Genomic DNA, 16,748 nt, shown 5'->3' with positions numbered 1-16,748 from the left:
GGGAAATCCCTATTTGAAGCTATTTTAATTAAAACTTTGAAGTTATTTGCACAAGGACAAACAGGCCAATGGAAGAGAGTAGAAAATGCACAGACAGACACATATATGTCAAGGCTTCCAATGCAATGAAAAATAAGTGTTCAATAAATAGTGTTGCTTAAATAGAGAAGCCATATGGAAAAAAAAAAATCCTTGGCCCTAACTCACATCATATATAAAATATACAAAAATAAATTCCAGAAAGATTGTCAGTGAAACAATAAAGCTTCTAGAAGATAATATGAGAAAATAGCTTCATGACCCTGGGGTAAGCAGTGATTTCTTAAACAGGTCACAAATTAACCATAAAGGAAAAAACTAATAAACTGTACCCATTGAAATTAAGAACTTTATTCTATCAAAGACATCATTAGGAATGTGAAAAGGGAAGCAGTTACTGGCAGTACTTACTGTTCCTTAATACTACATTTAAGATACCAACTTATTTCTGCTACTGAGAGACCTAAGTAAAATCCTGAGAGCTCCACTTTGGCATATGCATCTACAACTAAACTAAGTAACCAAGGAACCTCTGCCAAAACAAGGCCAAATTTTATCCCAGAGGCCATGGCTCACGGGCCTAGCCGCTCCGCGGCATGTGGGATCCTCGCGGACCGGGGCACGAACCCGTGTCCCCTGCATCGGCAGGCAGAATCTCAACCACTGCGCCACCAGGGAAGCCCCCCAAATTTATTTAAGTACAATTTTGGTTTAGGAAGAAAGCTCATGAAAAGGTTCTTCGGGGGGAATGTAGCGATCAGGCCACTGTGCCTTTTTTTCCCCAAAAACAATGAACTCACTGAGCAATTTCAAATGGCAAAACCTTGAGAAATTTCACATGGCAAAAACTTCTTGAAGATATAATGGACAGGCTAGGTAGGGCCAATTTTCTACAGCTCTCCATTTTCTATTACACTGAAGCACAACAAGAAGCTGGAATAAAGTAGTTCTATAGATAGTCTAAAAAAAAAGGACAGAGGTTCCTGGCAGATGCAGATGTGCAGTTGCAGGCATAGAAGGGATGGTAAACCAACGCAATCCCAGTTTCACCCAAGGAGAAGAATGTAGTGCCCCATGCCTGAAGCATAATACTAGTTCAACAAGAATATGCTGAACAAGTGAATAAACAAATGAGTGAAGAGGAAAAGATTAAAGGGACAGCTGGGCAGGAAGTAAGGAAAATTGCTTGTAAAAAGGAGAAATATATACTGAAGGAAAAGAAGAGCCAGGAAAGCAGAGTATCATGGTAAGTCAAAGAAGAAGCAAGTTAGCCAAACTGGTCAAGAAAGTAAAATGCTACAGAGATGAAAACAAAGATGATGGTCACAAGTCTATAACAGCAAAAGAAATATTCTGAGAACTGCACTAGAAGGCAGAAATGGAATATACATTGCTCCTAATCGAGGGCAAATACTCCCAATACCAATGTTCAGGTAATTTTCAGAATTAAAATAGGATTCTTACCTATCATTTATCATTTCCCATGAACCAGGTATTGTGCCGAGCATTTATTTATGTTACCTATTTATAGCATTTGGAAAATTAACCCAAAATATCCCAAGTCAAGCTAAGCTGATTTGAATATCAACCTTAGGAAGCACGGTTGATATTATCTATAATTTAGAAAGCTTAAGCTCAATTGTACTTCTATCTGAAAACAAGAAATGCTAATGGTGAGGAAACAGTCTTAAATGACATATAAAATGGAATCTCAGAGAGAGAAAAAATATATATACCATTTTCCAATACTAACTAGGAGACAGGGGAGACAGGGACAACTATACGGGATATAAAGCCCAAGAGTGGAAATGGAGGTATCAGGCTGTTATAGCTTAATGACACTGACCATTAATAAATCCAGCTAACTCTCCTTGCTCTAATTCCATGTCCAAATAAGCTTCTGACTATAATTTGCTTCCCATATAGTTTTGCTTAGTGAACATCTGTACCACTTAATGATGATACTTCCTACTAAAAACTGTCATTTTGGCTTATACATTAGCCTCTAGTGAATCAGCTCCCTAAGCCTAATCATTTCTGGGTGTACTAACAAATCACATTTTTAAGCCTACAAATTCAGAAACCGGACCTTAGAATGTATATGCATACTATGATACTGTGAAATTCTAGGAGTCGGCCTGGGTGCAGATAGTCTCCCCTCTGTCTTGCTAACACCTATTCAAACCACAGTACTTAAACGAAAATAATAATTAGCTGAGCCTGTGAGTCATCTTTCAGCCCCACAGAGAAGGATCTACCTCAGTCCTGTCACACCGCACCAAGCATATACCTATGATGCTGAGGCAATCCCCTAAAAGAGAACTAGTCTTCTTCTTACCACTGAAGGGGCTGGGCATTAACCTACAGCTTTCTGATAAGGTAGATATCAAGACTCTCTAACGAGATTATTTCAAAAAAATATTTTAACACAGAAATATGCAGCGCATTAGAAATATCAGAGAATGGATAGGGATTTCCCTGGTGGCACAGTGGTTAAGAGTCCGCCTGCCAATGCAGGGGACACAGGTTCGAGCCCTGGTCCGGGAAGATCCCACATGCCGCGGAGGAACTAAACCCGTGCGCCACAAATACTGAGCCTGTGCGCTAGAGCCCACGAGCCACAACTACTGAAGCCCTCGCGCCACAACTACTGAAGCCCGTGCTCTGCAACAAGAGCCACCGCAATGAGAAGCCCACGCACCGCAAAGAGTAGCCCTCAATCGCCGCAACTACAGAAAGTCCACGCGCAGCAAAGAAGACCCAACGCAGCCATAAATAAATAAATTTATCTTTAAAAAATAAAATGAAATTAGCATATATAGGAAAAATCAATCTACTACAGTGGAAATTTAAGAATAAAAAGAAAAAGGAAGACTCACGTGTGTCTTTCATATCTGAGGGTCTCTCGGATGGACCAGGCAACCTGGTATGGCGAGGCCTGATCTGAGTCCTCCAGTTCTTCTCCACTCTCTTCAGACCAGTCCAACCCTAGGACGGAGGAGAGGATGTTGCAAGTTAGAAAAAATTAACATTTATTTAAAATTTAGGTTAAAAGCTACCTGAAATACATAACCCGACACCTATAGCAAGTACTATCATAGTGTGAATAAATCCCTCCTGATGAGTTTCAGCCCTGTTCTGGCAAAGGTATTAATAATGAATGTATGACATGCACTCGCATTTAAAATAATGACATTACAACAAAAAGGCTATATTCCACGGATGAACTTCTTTCGTCAGATGCTTCACAAATGGAGTAGAAACAACACAAAGCAAAGAGAGTTCAAGTCAAAAAAAGGGGTAGAATTTCTTCAGTATCAAAACATTATACACTAAAATAACGTCGAAAAACATAAAACATATTCAATACGACAGGAAAAGAAGCCTAATGCATGTTCAGGCAAGAAAAGGTCAAAAGGTGCCAGTGGACTCATGCTATACATCAACAAAGAAGGGGCCTAGAATATATTGTGAAAGGCAGGCACACTCCATCCCCTTTTCCCAACAACATCTCCGGAGGAAAGGACACCATCCACTAGGCAGGGCCATTCCCAGGTTCTTGCCCCCTACCGGAAGAGGGAAGGGCAGGATGGCAATGTTCTATTTCTAGTATCACTTGGGGTTTCTTTCAGTTCTTTTAAACAAGAGCTGTCACATTTTGAGTTCCATTTGGAAAACAAGGTTAGAGGGAAAAGTAGAGAAATACAGTAAAATAATGCTTATTTATTTTGTTAAATCCTATTATTTTTAATGACTGGATAATTGTTAGCTTCCAACATACAGGTTTTGCCTTTTTTTTTTCTTTTTTTTTTTTTTTTTTTTTGGCCACACAGCAGAGTATGCGCGATCCTAGTTCCCCGACTAGGGATCGAACCTGTGCCCCCTGCAGTGGAAGCACAGCATCTTAACCACCTGACCGCTAGGGAAGTCCCAAAGGTTTTGCCTTTTTAATTTTGTATCTTGAAGAAGTCTTAGATACTGATGTTGCATAGCCTAAAATACAACAGTGTGTGGACTACATAACCTTAATAAACTCATACCACTATGAAACTTTAATTAGATACTTTGATGACTAGTATTCTATGTCTCCCTTCTTGAGACCCTCAAAAAATCAAAAGACCATCTTCATTAGGCACAGTTAGTTAAAAAGGACCTCACAGATTTCTTCCATAATTTAAATGAGTTTACATGTGCCAAATTGGGAAATTAAGAAAAAGTTAATTGAAATGCAAATTATAAATGCTTAAAATTAAATATTGCCATTGGCATAAAGTAACACCAAATCTACTTCCAAGATGACTATTCAAAATGTCAGGTCATCTTAAAAAGTAAGTTACTTTCTTTAACTAAAATAATTAGTAGTTTGTTAAAGAGTAAATCAAAAAAATAAAAAACAAGTAAGTGACCACATCATCACCTTCAGGATGTTGAAAGGTGAGAGCTTTCAAACAGAAAGTGACACTCAAGGCACCTTTAAAAATTAGAACATGAGGGCTTCCCTGGTGGCGCAGTGGTTGAGAGTCCGCCTGCCGATGCAGGGGACATGGGTTCGTGCCCCAGTCCGGGAGGATCCCACATGCCGCAGAGTGGCTGGGCCCGTGAGCCATGGCCACTGAGTCTGCACATCCGGAGCCTGTTCTCCGCAACGGGAGAGGCCACAACAGTGAGAGGCCCATGTACTGCCCCCCCCCAAAAAAAAAATTAGAACATGAGTTGTTATCTTTTATATTTTCTGTAGAAGTCATAATAATGTCTACTAAGATACCCATGCTTTCTCTGAAAAAGTCAAGATCTAAGTCATAAGAAGTAAGATGGAAGTGTTTCTCCTGTTGTAAAATTAACTGTCCAATAAAGCAAACCTTTGATCTTGGCTTCATTATCACTAGTTTCAACGTAACTAATTGAGATAACCAGCCCAAACAGGACTGTAGAAGCCAATTAAATACTGCGTTTTTCTTTAAGTATTCTTTGCTGACATGAATGCAGAGTACACTTGGTTATAATAGTGCACTGTAATTTCTGGTTTCTCCAAAATAAACTGTTTTAAAAATTTGGGTCCCTCATATGCTTGAATTTTTAAAAAATAAAAAGACAATACTTTTCTATGAGTTTTAGTTCTGTTCAAAATGATTGAAAGTCAGCCCTCAACAAAACATAAAATTTCATAGTTTCAAAAGCTAAAATATTATCAGCATCTAGAAATAAACAGAAATATAAATAAAAATTAGCAGATGATATGGGTAAAAGGTAGAAAAAAGGCAAACATTTGGAAAGAAAAGTTAGATCTCTGCCTCAAAACTAATGCCTAATGAGTTCCAAACAGATGACTAAAATAATAAAAGGGCTAAAAGAAAATATAAGTGAACATATTTATATACTCTTGGAATGAAGAGAGCCTAAACAAGAGGAGATAGAAAACCTGATTCAAAAGGAAGAAATCTTTAAAAAGAGAGAGAGAATACATAAAAAAATGTAAACTCTAAATTCCAAAACCTTTATAATAGATACTAAAAGCAAGTAACAAATGGGAGTGAGGAGAGGTTTTGCAACAAACATTAAATATGTATAAAAAGCTCTTACACCTATCAATAAGAAAGAGGAATGCTTAAATAAAAATGGATGAAAAAACTGACAAGATAAAATAGGAAATACATATGTCCAAAAAAAGCAGTATGAACCAATATTCAAAACTACATTACTAATCTAAAAGATCAGTCCTTACTCAAAGTATGGCTCACAGATCCCCAGGGGTCCCTGAAACCCTTTTTAGGGAGATGTTTAGGTCAACACAATCTTCAAAACAATACTAAAATGTTATTTGCCTTTTCTACCGTGTTGACATTTGCACTGATGGTAAAAACAACAACAAAAAACCCATGGTGGGTGAAACTGCTGATGCCTTAGCGTGAATCAAGGCAGGGGCACAAAACTGTACTAGTTGTCAATATATATTCCATACCATGACTGGTAATTAAATGAAAACAAGTATACAAAAAACAATTTAAGACCATCCTTGATAAAGCACTCATTTATTAAAGACTGTTTATTTGATTAAATCTTGATTTTTGTGTATATGTCTTTATGATGCTTTTTGTGATAAAATGTGAGGTATATATAAAGCACCTCTACTGCATCCGAAGAAAGTACAGCAGCTGTCTTTAGGAAAAGCACTTTGTAGGACTCTTAGTTGTGACCTGAACTAGCTGCTTTTCCCTCATTCAACACCAATTTTATTTGAAAGAGTGACTGACAGACAAACTATTGGCTATCTGGCAGTCATTTTTTCTAAAATGAACACAGTGAAACCATCACCCCAAGGAAAACAATGAACAGTATTTGTTGCCAATGGTAACATTCAAATGTTCACTTGAAAGCTCAGTTTTGGGGGAAAACTTGAATTTATCACTGACAGTATGACAAATACCTAAGAGTTGGACTTCTCCGATAAGACTGGTGTTAATATTAATGAACGCAATCTAAAATTTTTGTATAATGAAATGTGTCAACATTTGGGACATCTGTGTAACTCAGTAGAGCAGTATCTTCCAAATGACCAACATACGATGTTACAACACCACGCATGGGTAAAATATTCATTCAAAAATCAATGGAGGGGGCCTCCCTGGTGGCGCAAGTGGTTGAGAGTCCGCCTGCCGATGCAGGGGATACGGGTTCGTGCCCCGGTCTGGGAGGATCCCATATGCCGCGGAGCGGCTGGGCCCGTGAGCCATGGCCGCTGAGCCTGGGCGTCCGGAGCCTGCGCGTCCGGAGCCTGTGCTCCGCAACGGGGGAGGCCACAACAGTGAGAGGCCCGCATACCGCAAAAAAAAAAAAAAAAAAAAAAAAAAAATCAATGGAGGGTTTCCCTGGTGGTGCAGTGGTTGAGAGTCCGCCTGCCAATGCAGGCGACACGGGTTCATGCCCCGGTCCGGGAAGATCCCACATGCCGCGGAGCGGCTGGGCCTGTGAGCCATGGCCGCTAAGCCTGCGCGTCCAGAGCCTGTGCTCCGCAACGGGAGAGGCCACAACAAGTGAGAGGCCCGCATACCGCAAAAAAAAAAAAAAAAAAAAAAATCAATGGATTTTAATGTAACAGTATGCAAAATTCCTAGATATGGTTTCATATTCCATGTTGAAACTAATTTTTAAGAAACTACCACTTGTCAAGTTTTGGTGTAGAACCAATTACAAATATCTACAATTATTTGGAAAAAACTATTAAAATATCCCTCCGTTTTCCAGCTACAAATGTGTAAGGCCATATGTTTACCTCCTAACCAGAAAAAAAAAACCCCACACATCAGGACACATTGAATGCAGAAGCACATATCTAGCACATCAGACATTAAGATTTGCTAAACAACGTCAAACAATGCTGCTCTTCCCATTATATTTGTTTTTGTTTGGGAAAAGTTATTTTTCATAAAAAGAACATGTTAACATGCAGTTAATTTATGGTTATTTTTAAATGGATTAGTATTTTTTTTAATTTCTCAGTTTTAACTTCTAATTCAGTAAATATCAATAAGTATAACTCACATATACAAAATCTCTACCATGTCCTCAATAATTTTTTTTTTTTTTTTTTTTTTTGCGGTTCGCGGGCCTCTCACTGCTGTGGCCTCTCCCATTGCGGAGCACAGGCTCCGGACGCACAGGCTCAGCAGCCATGGCTCACGGGCCCAGCTGCTCTGCAGCATGTAGGATCTTCCCGGACCGGGGCACGAACCCACGTCCCCTGCATCGGCAGGCGGACTCTCAACCACTGCGCCACCAAGGAAGCCCTTGATAATTTTTGAGAGTGCAAATAAAGTGATTCTAAGGCCAAACACTTGAGAAACACTGATGTAAGGTATGCAAATTAAAGCAAACTTTGCAAAGGCAAAATAATAATAATAATATCTAATATCCAGGGCTATAAAGATGTAGAGAAACTGTCATTCTCATACACTGCTGAAAGAAAAGTAAACTGACAAAATAATTCTGAAGGAAAATTTGGCAATACATATCAAAAACCTTTTTAAAAAGTGCAAAAGCTTGGGATCAGCAATTCTGCTTCCAGGAATCTATTTGAAGGAAAAATTAAAGATGTGACGGCAATTATTTTACTGAGAGGGCTATATAGCTACAACACTTCACACTTTAATAAACTGGAAATGATTTAAATTCAAGAAAGAATTCAGCTGTGACAAACTGTGTATGAAAAATTACTAACGTGATAATACATTACAAAACATTTTTAAATAGGTTACAATACTGTACATATAGCAGGAACTTACTTTTATATATCTAAAAGAATATGCCAAGATATTAACAAATAGGTATTAATAAGGCTTGGGGTGTTTTAATTTATTACTTTTGCTTATCTATATTTTTTAAGTTATATTAGTTTTTTTAATTACCAAAAGTCATACATGGTTTAATAACAAATGAAATAATACGAAGCTATAGAAGAAGAAATATCACTCCCATCTCCCAAAAACACATCCTGTCCAATTCCATCCCCCGCCATGGTAGCCAATGTTAACAGACTGATAGTGTACATCCATTCACACTTTAACTATGCTCATACCAGAGAGGCATACATCTATCCATATGATTGATCAATAGATATATTGGTGTCCCTTGTTTGTTCACTTTGCTTATTTTTACAAAAATGGGACAGTACAATACCTCTTGGTATTTTTCTACTTGTTAATGTATCATGAGCACATCCAGGTAAAAGATGGAGATTTCATTCATTCTTTTCTTTTTTTTTTTTTTTTTTGCGGTACGCAGGCCTCTCACTGTTGTGGCCTCTCCCGTTGCGGAGCACAGGCTCCGGACGCGCAGGCTCAGCGGCCATGGCTCACAGGCCCAGCCGCTCGGCAGCATGTGGGATCTTCCCGGACCGGGGCATGAACCCGCAACCCCTGCATCGGCAGGTGGACTCTCGACCACTGCGCCACCAGGGAAGCCCCCATTCATTCTTTTTAATTGCTGCATAATACTTCATAAAATGTATATGTACCAGAATTTACTCAATTCTGAATTTCCTATAGGTTATAAAGGTTGTTTTCAGATTTTTAATACTATAAGCAATACTGTAAGCAATGCTGTAGTAAACATCCTGGAACACATATCCTTACATTCTGATATTTTTTTTATCCATAGATAGAGTCCCAAAAGTGAGCTTGCTGGCTATACATATACTTTTAATTAGTATATATTGTTGCATTACTCACCAGCAGAGTATGAGATCCCATATCCTCATCAACAACAGATACACTTTTTGCCAATATGATGGTAACTCATTGTTACTTTAATTTGCGTTTCCTCGTCTGTTACGAGGATTGAGGTTTTCATTTGTTTATTGACCATTTATATTTCTTCCTCCTCTATTCCCATCCTTTTCCCATTTTTCTATTGCTGTCATATGTCATGCAAATAATTTTTCCTAAAGTTAGAATCACAACTCACAACACATTCAAGAATAAATTCCAAGTGAATCAAAGGCTTAAATGATCTAAAACAAAACAAACTATTAATAGAAAATACAGAATAACTGTATAAACTTGCTATCAGAGAGATTTTCTTGAGTAAGACAGAAAACTCAGAAGCAACAAAGGAAAGACAGACATTTGACTACATTAAAGTTTTATCTGTAATTTTTTGCTTTTCAATCGTGAACAGGTATTACTTTAAGAATTTTTTTTTCAGAAAACTGTCAGCAGATATTTACAATGCAATCTTATTCCAAAGTCCTGTGATAAGACATGTGGAGAACTTCATTAGACACACAGGGACTGAGCTCAGAGGCACAAAACCAAACACAACTGCTTTTAATATTGCTACTACTACTGCTAGAAGCTATAACTGGAATTCTAAATTCCCAGCTCCTATTTCTTCTGTGTTCTGTTCACCAGTCACTGTCCTCTCCAGTAGCATATTTACTTTAAAGCGGTCTACCTAAATATGAATCTTTAATTGACCACTCTGTCCAAGTATTCTTTTACTCCTATTACATATGAGAAGGTTATGAAAATAAAACCTTGTGCAATAGGCACATTTTGTTACAATTACACGCATATGATATGGTAAAATAGACGGTAACTCACCTAAATGGGGAAACAGATCAGTGTCCAGCTGATGTTTTTGGGTGCACAGTTTCACCAGTCTCTGCAGTCGACTTATACAAGAGAAGTGTGGAGAGAAGGCTGTGGCTTTCATGAGGACCCGGTCAGTCCTGGGCGGGTCCACGACGGGAGCCCTACTAGATGGCAGGAGGGGCAGAGGCCTCTTGTGAGACAACTGCCTGGCTTGTGCTATAGTGTGTGGAGTGGGGGCCACTCCCTGCATTGGTAGGCTGGTGTTCTGAGGTTGAGGTGACTTGCAGACTAGACCCTGCGGTGGCGCTGGAGGTTTTAAAGTGGATAAAGGTGACAGGTGGGAGTGCTGCTGCGGAGGCTGCTGCTGAGAAGGTGCAGGAGGGGGACTAAAGTGCTCTTGTCGAACTTTTAAAATCTCTGTCTCTCTCTGGCGCTGCCGATTCTGGGCCAACTTGCTCTGCAACTTCTTTCTCACAGTTGCCCCTTTCTTTAGGTCATCATCTTCCTCGTTGAAAGCAAATGGGTCTTCCAACTCAGTTTCCAGGTAGTGGAGAGGGACCCTTGCCCCCGGTGGAGAGAGGGACATTCCATCCAGTCCATTGGGCATCTTCAAGGCCAACGTGGGCACCGTCAGGCTAAAGGCCATGGTATCCATCTGGTGCCTGACCTTTACCTCATCTATAGGATCATTCTTTTTCTTCCTCTCTTTTTTCGGGATAAAGCCAAGTACCTGCAAGTGGCTGTTGCAGTACCTTTAAAAATACACACATATACAGGAAAATGTTCATGATACGTACTAAGAAAAGGAGAATATAAAACTATGTATCATAAAATGTGAATCCTAATATGTTCAAAATGCATGACTATAATAACTGTTTGGCATTCGTGGATGTGATTTATACAACTTCCACTACCCTCAAGCAATCCTCAAAGTCTGTGCAATTTTGCTAAAGCAAATATATGAATTGCACATGTGAAGAGGCTGCCAGACAGAAGCAAGTCATTCAAATAGTGAGTGGCCCTGGATAACCAACCACCCAGCTATTGCTTCTCACACCGCTTTGTTATTCTCTATTCATAGCATACAAAGTAGCTCATCAGGAGTCTAAAGGATCACTTAAAATTCTCTTATGGAGAAAAAAATATATGTCCCAATGCCATTCAAGTATTGGAGGTTCACAAAGATCTTATGACATAACACTTCAGAATGTTAAATGTCAAAGAAATGATACAAATGAACATATTTACAAAACAGAAACCGACTCACAGACTTAGAGAATGAACTTATGGTTATGGGGGGAGGGGGGAAGGATGGAGGGAAGGGATAGTCAGGGAGTGTGGGATCCACATGTACACACTGCTATATTTAAAAAGGATAACCCGGGCTTCCCTGGTGGCGCAGTGGTTGAGAATCTGCCTGCTAATGCAGGGGACGCGGGTTCGAGCCCTGGTCTGGGAGGATCCCACATGCCGCGGAGCAACTGGGCCCGTGAGCCACGACTACTGAGCCTGCGCGTCTGGAGCCTGTGCTCCGCAACAAGAGGCCGCGATAGTGAGAGGCCCGCACACCGTGATGAAAAGCGGCCCCCGCTTGCCACAACTAGAGAAAGCCCTTGCACAGAAACGAAGATGCAACACAGCAAAAATAAATAAATAAATAAATAAATAATAGGAATAATGACATCTGGAAAAATAGTGAAGCCAAATCACCAGAAAACAGATCTAAGCTGTGGTTTATGATACTTAAAAAAAAAAAAAAAAAAAAAAAGGATAACCAACAAGGACCTACTGTATAGCACAGGGCACTCTGCTCAGTGTTATGTGGCAGCCTGGATGGGAGGGGAGTCTGGGGGAGAATGGATACATGTATATGTATGGCTGAGTCGCTTTGCTGTGCACCTGAAACTATCACAATATTGTTAATTGGCTATGCTCCAATATAAAATAAAAAGTTTAAAAAAAAAAGCATGTCAAATGTCTACTGTGTGTGTTCTACACACACACACACACACACACACACACACAAAGAGAAAGAGAGAGGAGAAAATAAAATAATAAAACTAGTTAGTGCGATAATTGATTCAATGAGTTTCTCAATAGCCAGCCACGTGTTAAGTACATGGATTATCTCCTCTAGCTAGTTTCTACCTGCAGTAGGTACTAAAATAATGCCCTTTATACAGATGAGGAAACTAAATTTTATACAAATTACTTGTCCAAAACCACCTATCTGGAAAGTGACAGAGCTGAGAGAAACTAAAACTCAAAGCTCATATAGCACAGGAAACAATATTTAATATCCTGTGATAAACTATAATGGAAAAGAATATGAAGAAGAATGTATATATATGTATAACTGAATCACTGTGCTATACAGCAGAAATTAACACAACATTGTAAATCAACTATACTTCAATTAAAAAAATAGAAAAAAATAAAAGTCAAAGCTCACAAAGACTCAATAAGTCTTCAACAATAAGCAGGTTACTTCTGTAATATTAATGCTATTTCAAAAATACTATGAAAAGACAGAATCCTTCTACATAATGAGAAAGCAAAATGCATGTTATTCCAATAAATTTCACTGAAATCCTGTGAAGGCTTCTAACCAGTAGAAAAGTAGTATTTCCTAAACTGGTATACCTCATGCAGTTCCAAGGTATGTTAACAAGTATGTCATAAAAACAGTATTCCATGCTTAAATAAATTTGGAAAATGCTGGCTTAAACAGAATTAGATAACGATTTCTTCATTTGTTTCTGCTTTAAAAAAACCTCTCAAAGCATTCTGTATGATAATGTGCATTATACACCAAGGGTAGAAATCTACCCATATAGCATTGCTTCCCAAACGTATTTAAAATGGCACCTATTTTATTGCAGCATATTTATGATATCTCCATAGAACACAGTTTGGGGAAAAAGGCAAAAAAGTAAATAATGTCAATCCCCAAACTCAATGGGCTGCAACAAAAAACTGTTTTAATGATTGTTAAAAACACAGATTCACCAAAAATCAGGACACATGGTTTTGTTGGTTTGTCTTAAAAATAAATCTATCAGAGGCACTCTTTAATTTTAAATAGAACTATTAAGAAACAGCTTTCTGGACAGTAAAGAGACGTTACACTGTGTGTGTGCGTGTGTGTGCACACGCACGCGCGTGTGCCTAGCAGGTTTGAGCTAGGTCTCTTACACACCTTAAACAGAACAGGTTCATAAAGCTGCAGCCAACAAGGAAAAGGGTTTCAGGGATAACTGTACTAAGCTTCCCAACAAAGAGTTAATGGTTTTTGTTGTTTTCTACTCATTTTCAAATTAACAAAAGGATTAGTACTATTAGTGGGGAGAAGTGAAGTGGTTTGTTGCTTTTTTTGCAGTACGAGGGCCTCCAACTGTTGTGGCCTCTCCCGTTGCGGAGCACAGGCTCCGGACGCGCAGGCTCAGAGGCCATGGCTCACGGGCCCAGCCGCTCCACGGCATGTGGGATCTTCCCGGACTGGCACGAACCCGTGTCCCCTGCATCGGCAGGTGGACTCCCAACCACTGCGCCACCAGGGAAGCCCTGAAGTGGGTTTTTTAAATTTAGAAATCAAACTCTTCTGCTCATTTACATGGGCAGCCTGGACTGGTACATGAGGCTACTATGTGCTACATGACCTCATCCAGCAGAGGCGAATCCTCATGTACAGTCCCCCTTCAACCCCACCCTCAACTCCCACTCCAGCCACTGTCACACTATCACAACATTTAGCCTGAACTCTTAAAAACTCTGCCTCTTCTAAAAGGGAAAATTCTTCATAACTAGAATTAGAACAGCTTACTTAGTTAGGAACAGCATTGAAAATAATGCAAATATGAATTTCCAGTCTAAAAGAATACAGGGGACTGACGGCAAATGGGTTCTTTTGGGGGGATGAAAATGTAACATTAGACTGTGTTGATAGTTGCACACTCCTGTAAATACACTAACAAATACTGAATTGTACACTTCAAATGGGCGACTTGTATGGTATGTGAATTATATCTTAAGTTGTTTTAGAAAAGAATAAATATAGGAAACAAGAAAATTTCTTGGTAAATACATACGATTAAATAAATATATATATAAAATTATACCAAACTTAAATTTAAAATACTATATAAAATAACCAACTTAATATACCCATTTATCTCTAAGCTATCAAGGCTACAGTAATGGGCCTTAGCTTCCCACTGTATATTAGAAAATGGACTTTTCAATTATACCAGTACTTCTACCGAACATAACACTATTCTATCCAAAAGACGGAATCCCATAAGTTAGCACTTATAATACACACCAGGTAAGTTACACACCAGATATTATTAAGGAGCTTCCTCTAGCTGACTACCAACCAGATAATTCTGTCAATTAAAAGTCCTTGGGAATTTCTTTTCTAAAACTATACATAAAACCATGTCAAATCCCTAAGTGTCCAAGGAGTAACTGCCTTAACAATGATAAAAGCTTATTTTCAAAAGAATATTAATCTTTTCTACATTGTATCATATAGTACAGTTATAACTATTATATTTATACATGGGTTTAAACATATTATTACATGAATTCAACCTGGGTTTCTTGAGGTAAAATATTACTTCCTACTAATGTCTACTTTAATCTGTTTTCAATCAACCCTACAACAAGAAAAGTATTCATAGCATTTGTGTTCATGTGATTTTGGACCAATTCTGAAAAAATGTATAACAGCATTTATTAAGCCTAGCTTCTCTTGACACAGCAACATAAAAGTCCTTTCCCTTCTTGTTCTAAAAAAAGAAAATTACTTCAAATATAAAGGTGAAGATGTATGCTTCAGAGAATATTTTGGAGAAATTCAGAGTGACTCTCACTTTACTTCTTGCTGTTAGCTATTAAGATAACACTTGCTTCGACTGAAATAAAAAAAATCCAAGGTTGACAAAAATTGCAACTGTGTGTGATAAACTAAATTTAAGACAAAATTATAGAAATGTGATTATAATGGATCTTGAAGTAAAAAAGTTAATCCAAGTCCATCCACTCTTCAAGTTAGAAAAGGGCAACAGTAAGAAATTATTTTCAGTCAGCTAAAACCAACTGGACAGACATGCTGAGCCTAATACCTTGGTGCCTTTCTCACCTGAGATTAAAATTTTATTCCTTTCCTCACTAAACAGCTGTTTCTAACTTTCAGGTATTGTAATCTGAAGCCTGCAGTGCTCATCAGAAATTCTACGAGAGTATTCCCAAATCACCACATTATACTGTACTCATTTTGGTGGGATATTTATCAACACAAATTATTTATTTCACCCTAAAAGTTTAAAAGTTGCTCACCATGACATATAAAATACATGATTCCTTTTCAACCAATTTATGTAGGTGACATTCGCTTATATATAGGAACAAAAACAAAGGTTGTATATGTATTTTTTAAAGACAGAAGTAAAAAGTTCAAATTTCTACCTAAAGATAACAAGTATTTGAAACTTTTAGGAAAATAAGCATGCATCTCTCTGTAATATCCTAAAATGATCAGCATGGTTTCTGGAGAACTGAGAAAAAAAACATGAAAAAAAGAGATTACATGTGAAATCATATAAATTTTCCTAAGAATATGAAAGATGAATAATCAGCATAAGACTCCTTTAAAAACACCTCCACATTTTATTTAACTCAGAAAAATATAAATTCATAATCCTAGTCAAAAAGCCTACTTTACTATGAAAATACAGTTTCTAAATTATAGTAAATATAGTCTATATGCAACCCTTTTTCACCAAAAGAAGTCTGAGAGGAAGTAAATCTGAATGATTCAAGTAATCATTCTTTTGAATAATTCTTTTTCAATAAGTACATACCATTTGCTACCTTTCAAACAAAGATTTAAAAACTCTAAAATTATTATCATTAATTATAACACCTAAGTAGTTCCTAGGCTGATGAAATTCTAAGTAGAGAAATCAGGAAATACTTTCTAAGGCTGCAAACCAAACACATCAGTGCCAAGACTTCAAGCAAAAAAAAAATTTTTTTAATAATCCTAGAAAGTCTATTAAGTAAAAAAGAAGAAAACAGACATACTTTTCAAATAATTCCCCAGTTACTACTCCATTTCTTAAAAACTGCTATCACTCATCTTTAGAACCATTCTAAAGTTTACTTAGATTACCCCCAGAACACAACATTTAAGTTCATCATATCAAAACACAAACAAACAAAAAAGCCCAACTTCCAAGCCTACTAATTAATAATCAAAGATTGCTTCCCACTGTCAGCACTTACCTGCGGTCCTCTGATTTAGGGATGGGGTTGGTGCAGCGCTGGCTATTATACTTGGCCACATATTCACATTGCTTGAAGGGGGCAGTCTTGTCCTCCAGAACGTGTCTGATACAGAAAGCGTAGCCGTTGAGTCGCCGCTGCTTGCACAGTTTGGGGCTATATGAGCACAAGGGCTTATTGTCAACCTCAGAGAAGTGTATATGTTTCCCTTCATACATCACGTGACTCTATTCCTTGTGAACATCAGCTAAAAGACCACCACAAAAAAAGAAACCCAAATGATAAATCAGAGAGTATAATGCAGATTTAAGTTGAGAATTTCACTGAGGGACT

General features: G+C 38.1%; 1 protein-coding gene across 8 annotated transcripts in view; it reads right to left on the bottom strand.

The window, feature by feature from the left end:
• Positions 1–16,748, bottom strand: part of INO80D (INO80 complex subunit D) — a 66,444-nt gene that overhangs the window by 30,182 nt on the left and 19,514 nt on the right. For all 8 annotated transcript variants that reach the window (XM_060107031.1, XM_060107032.1, XM_060107030.1 and 5 more), the window contains 3 exons: positions 16,416–16,662; positions 10,137–10,879; positions 2,919–3,027 (listed from right to left, as the gene is read on the bottom strand). In XM_060107031.1, coding sequence (XP_059963014.1) covers positions 2,919–3,027; positions 10,137–10,879; positions 16,416–16,633 — 1,070 coding nt within the window. In that variant the 5' untranslated portion in view covers positions 16,634–16,662. The remainder of the gene's footprint in view (positions 1–2,918; positions 3,028–10,136; positions 10,880–16,415; positions 16,663–16,748) is intronic.

This window comes from Mesoplodon densirostris, chromosome 8, assembly GCF_025265405.1.
Source record: "Mesoplodon densirostris isolate mMesDen1 chromosome 8, mMesDen1 primary haplotype, whole genome shotgun sequence".
Taxonomy (NCBI): Eukaryota; Metazoa; Chordata; class Mammalia; order Artiodactyla; family Ziphiidae; genus Mesoplodon; species Mesoplodon densirostris.
The sequence above is the reverse complement of the archived record's forward strand: the minus strand, read 5'-3'. Positions and strand labels throughout refer to the sequence as shown.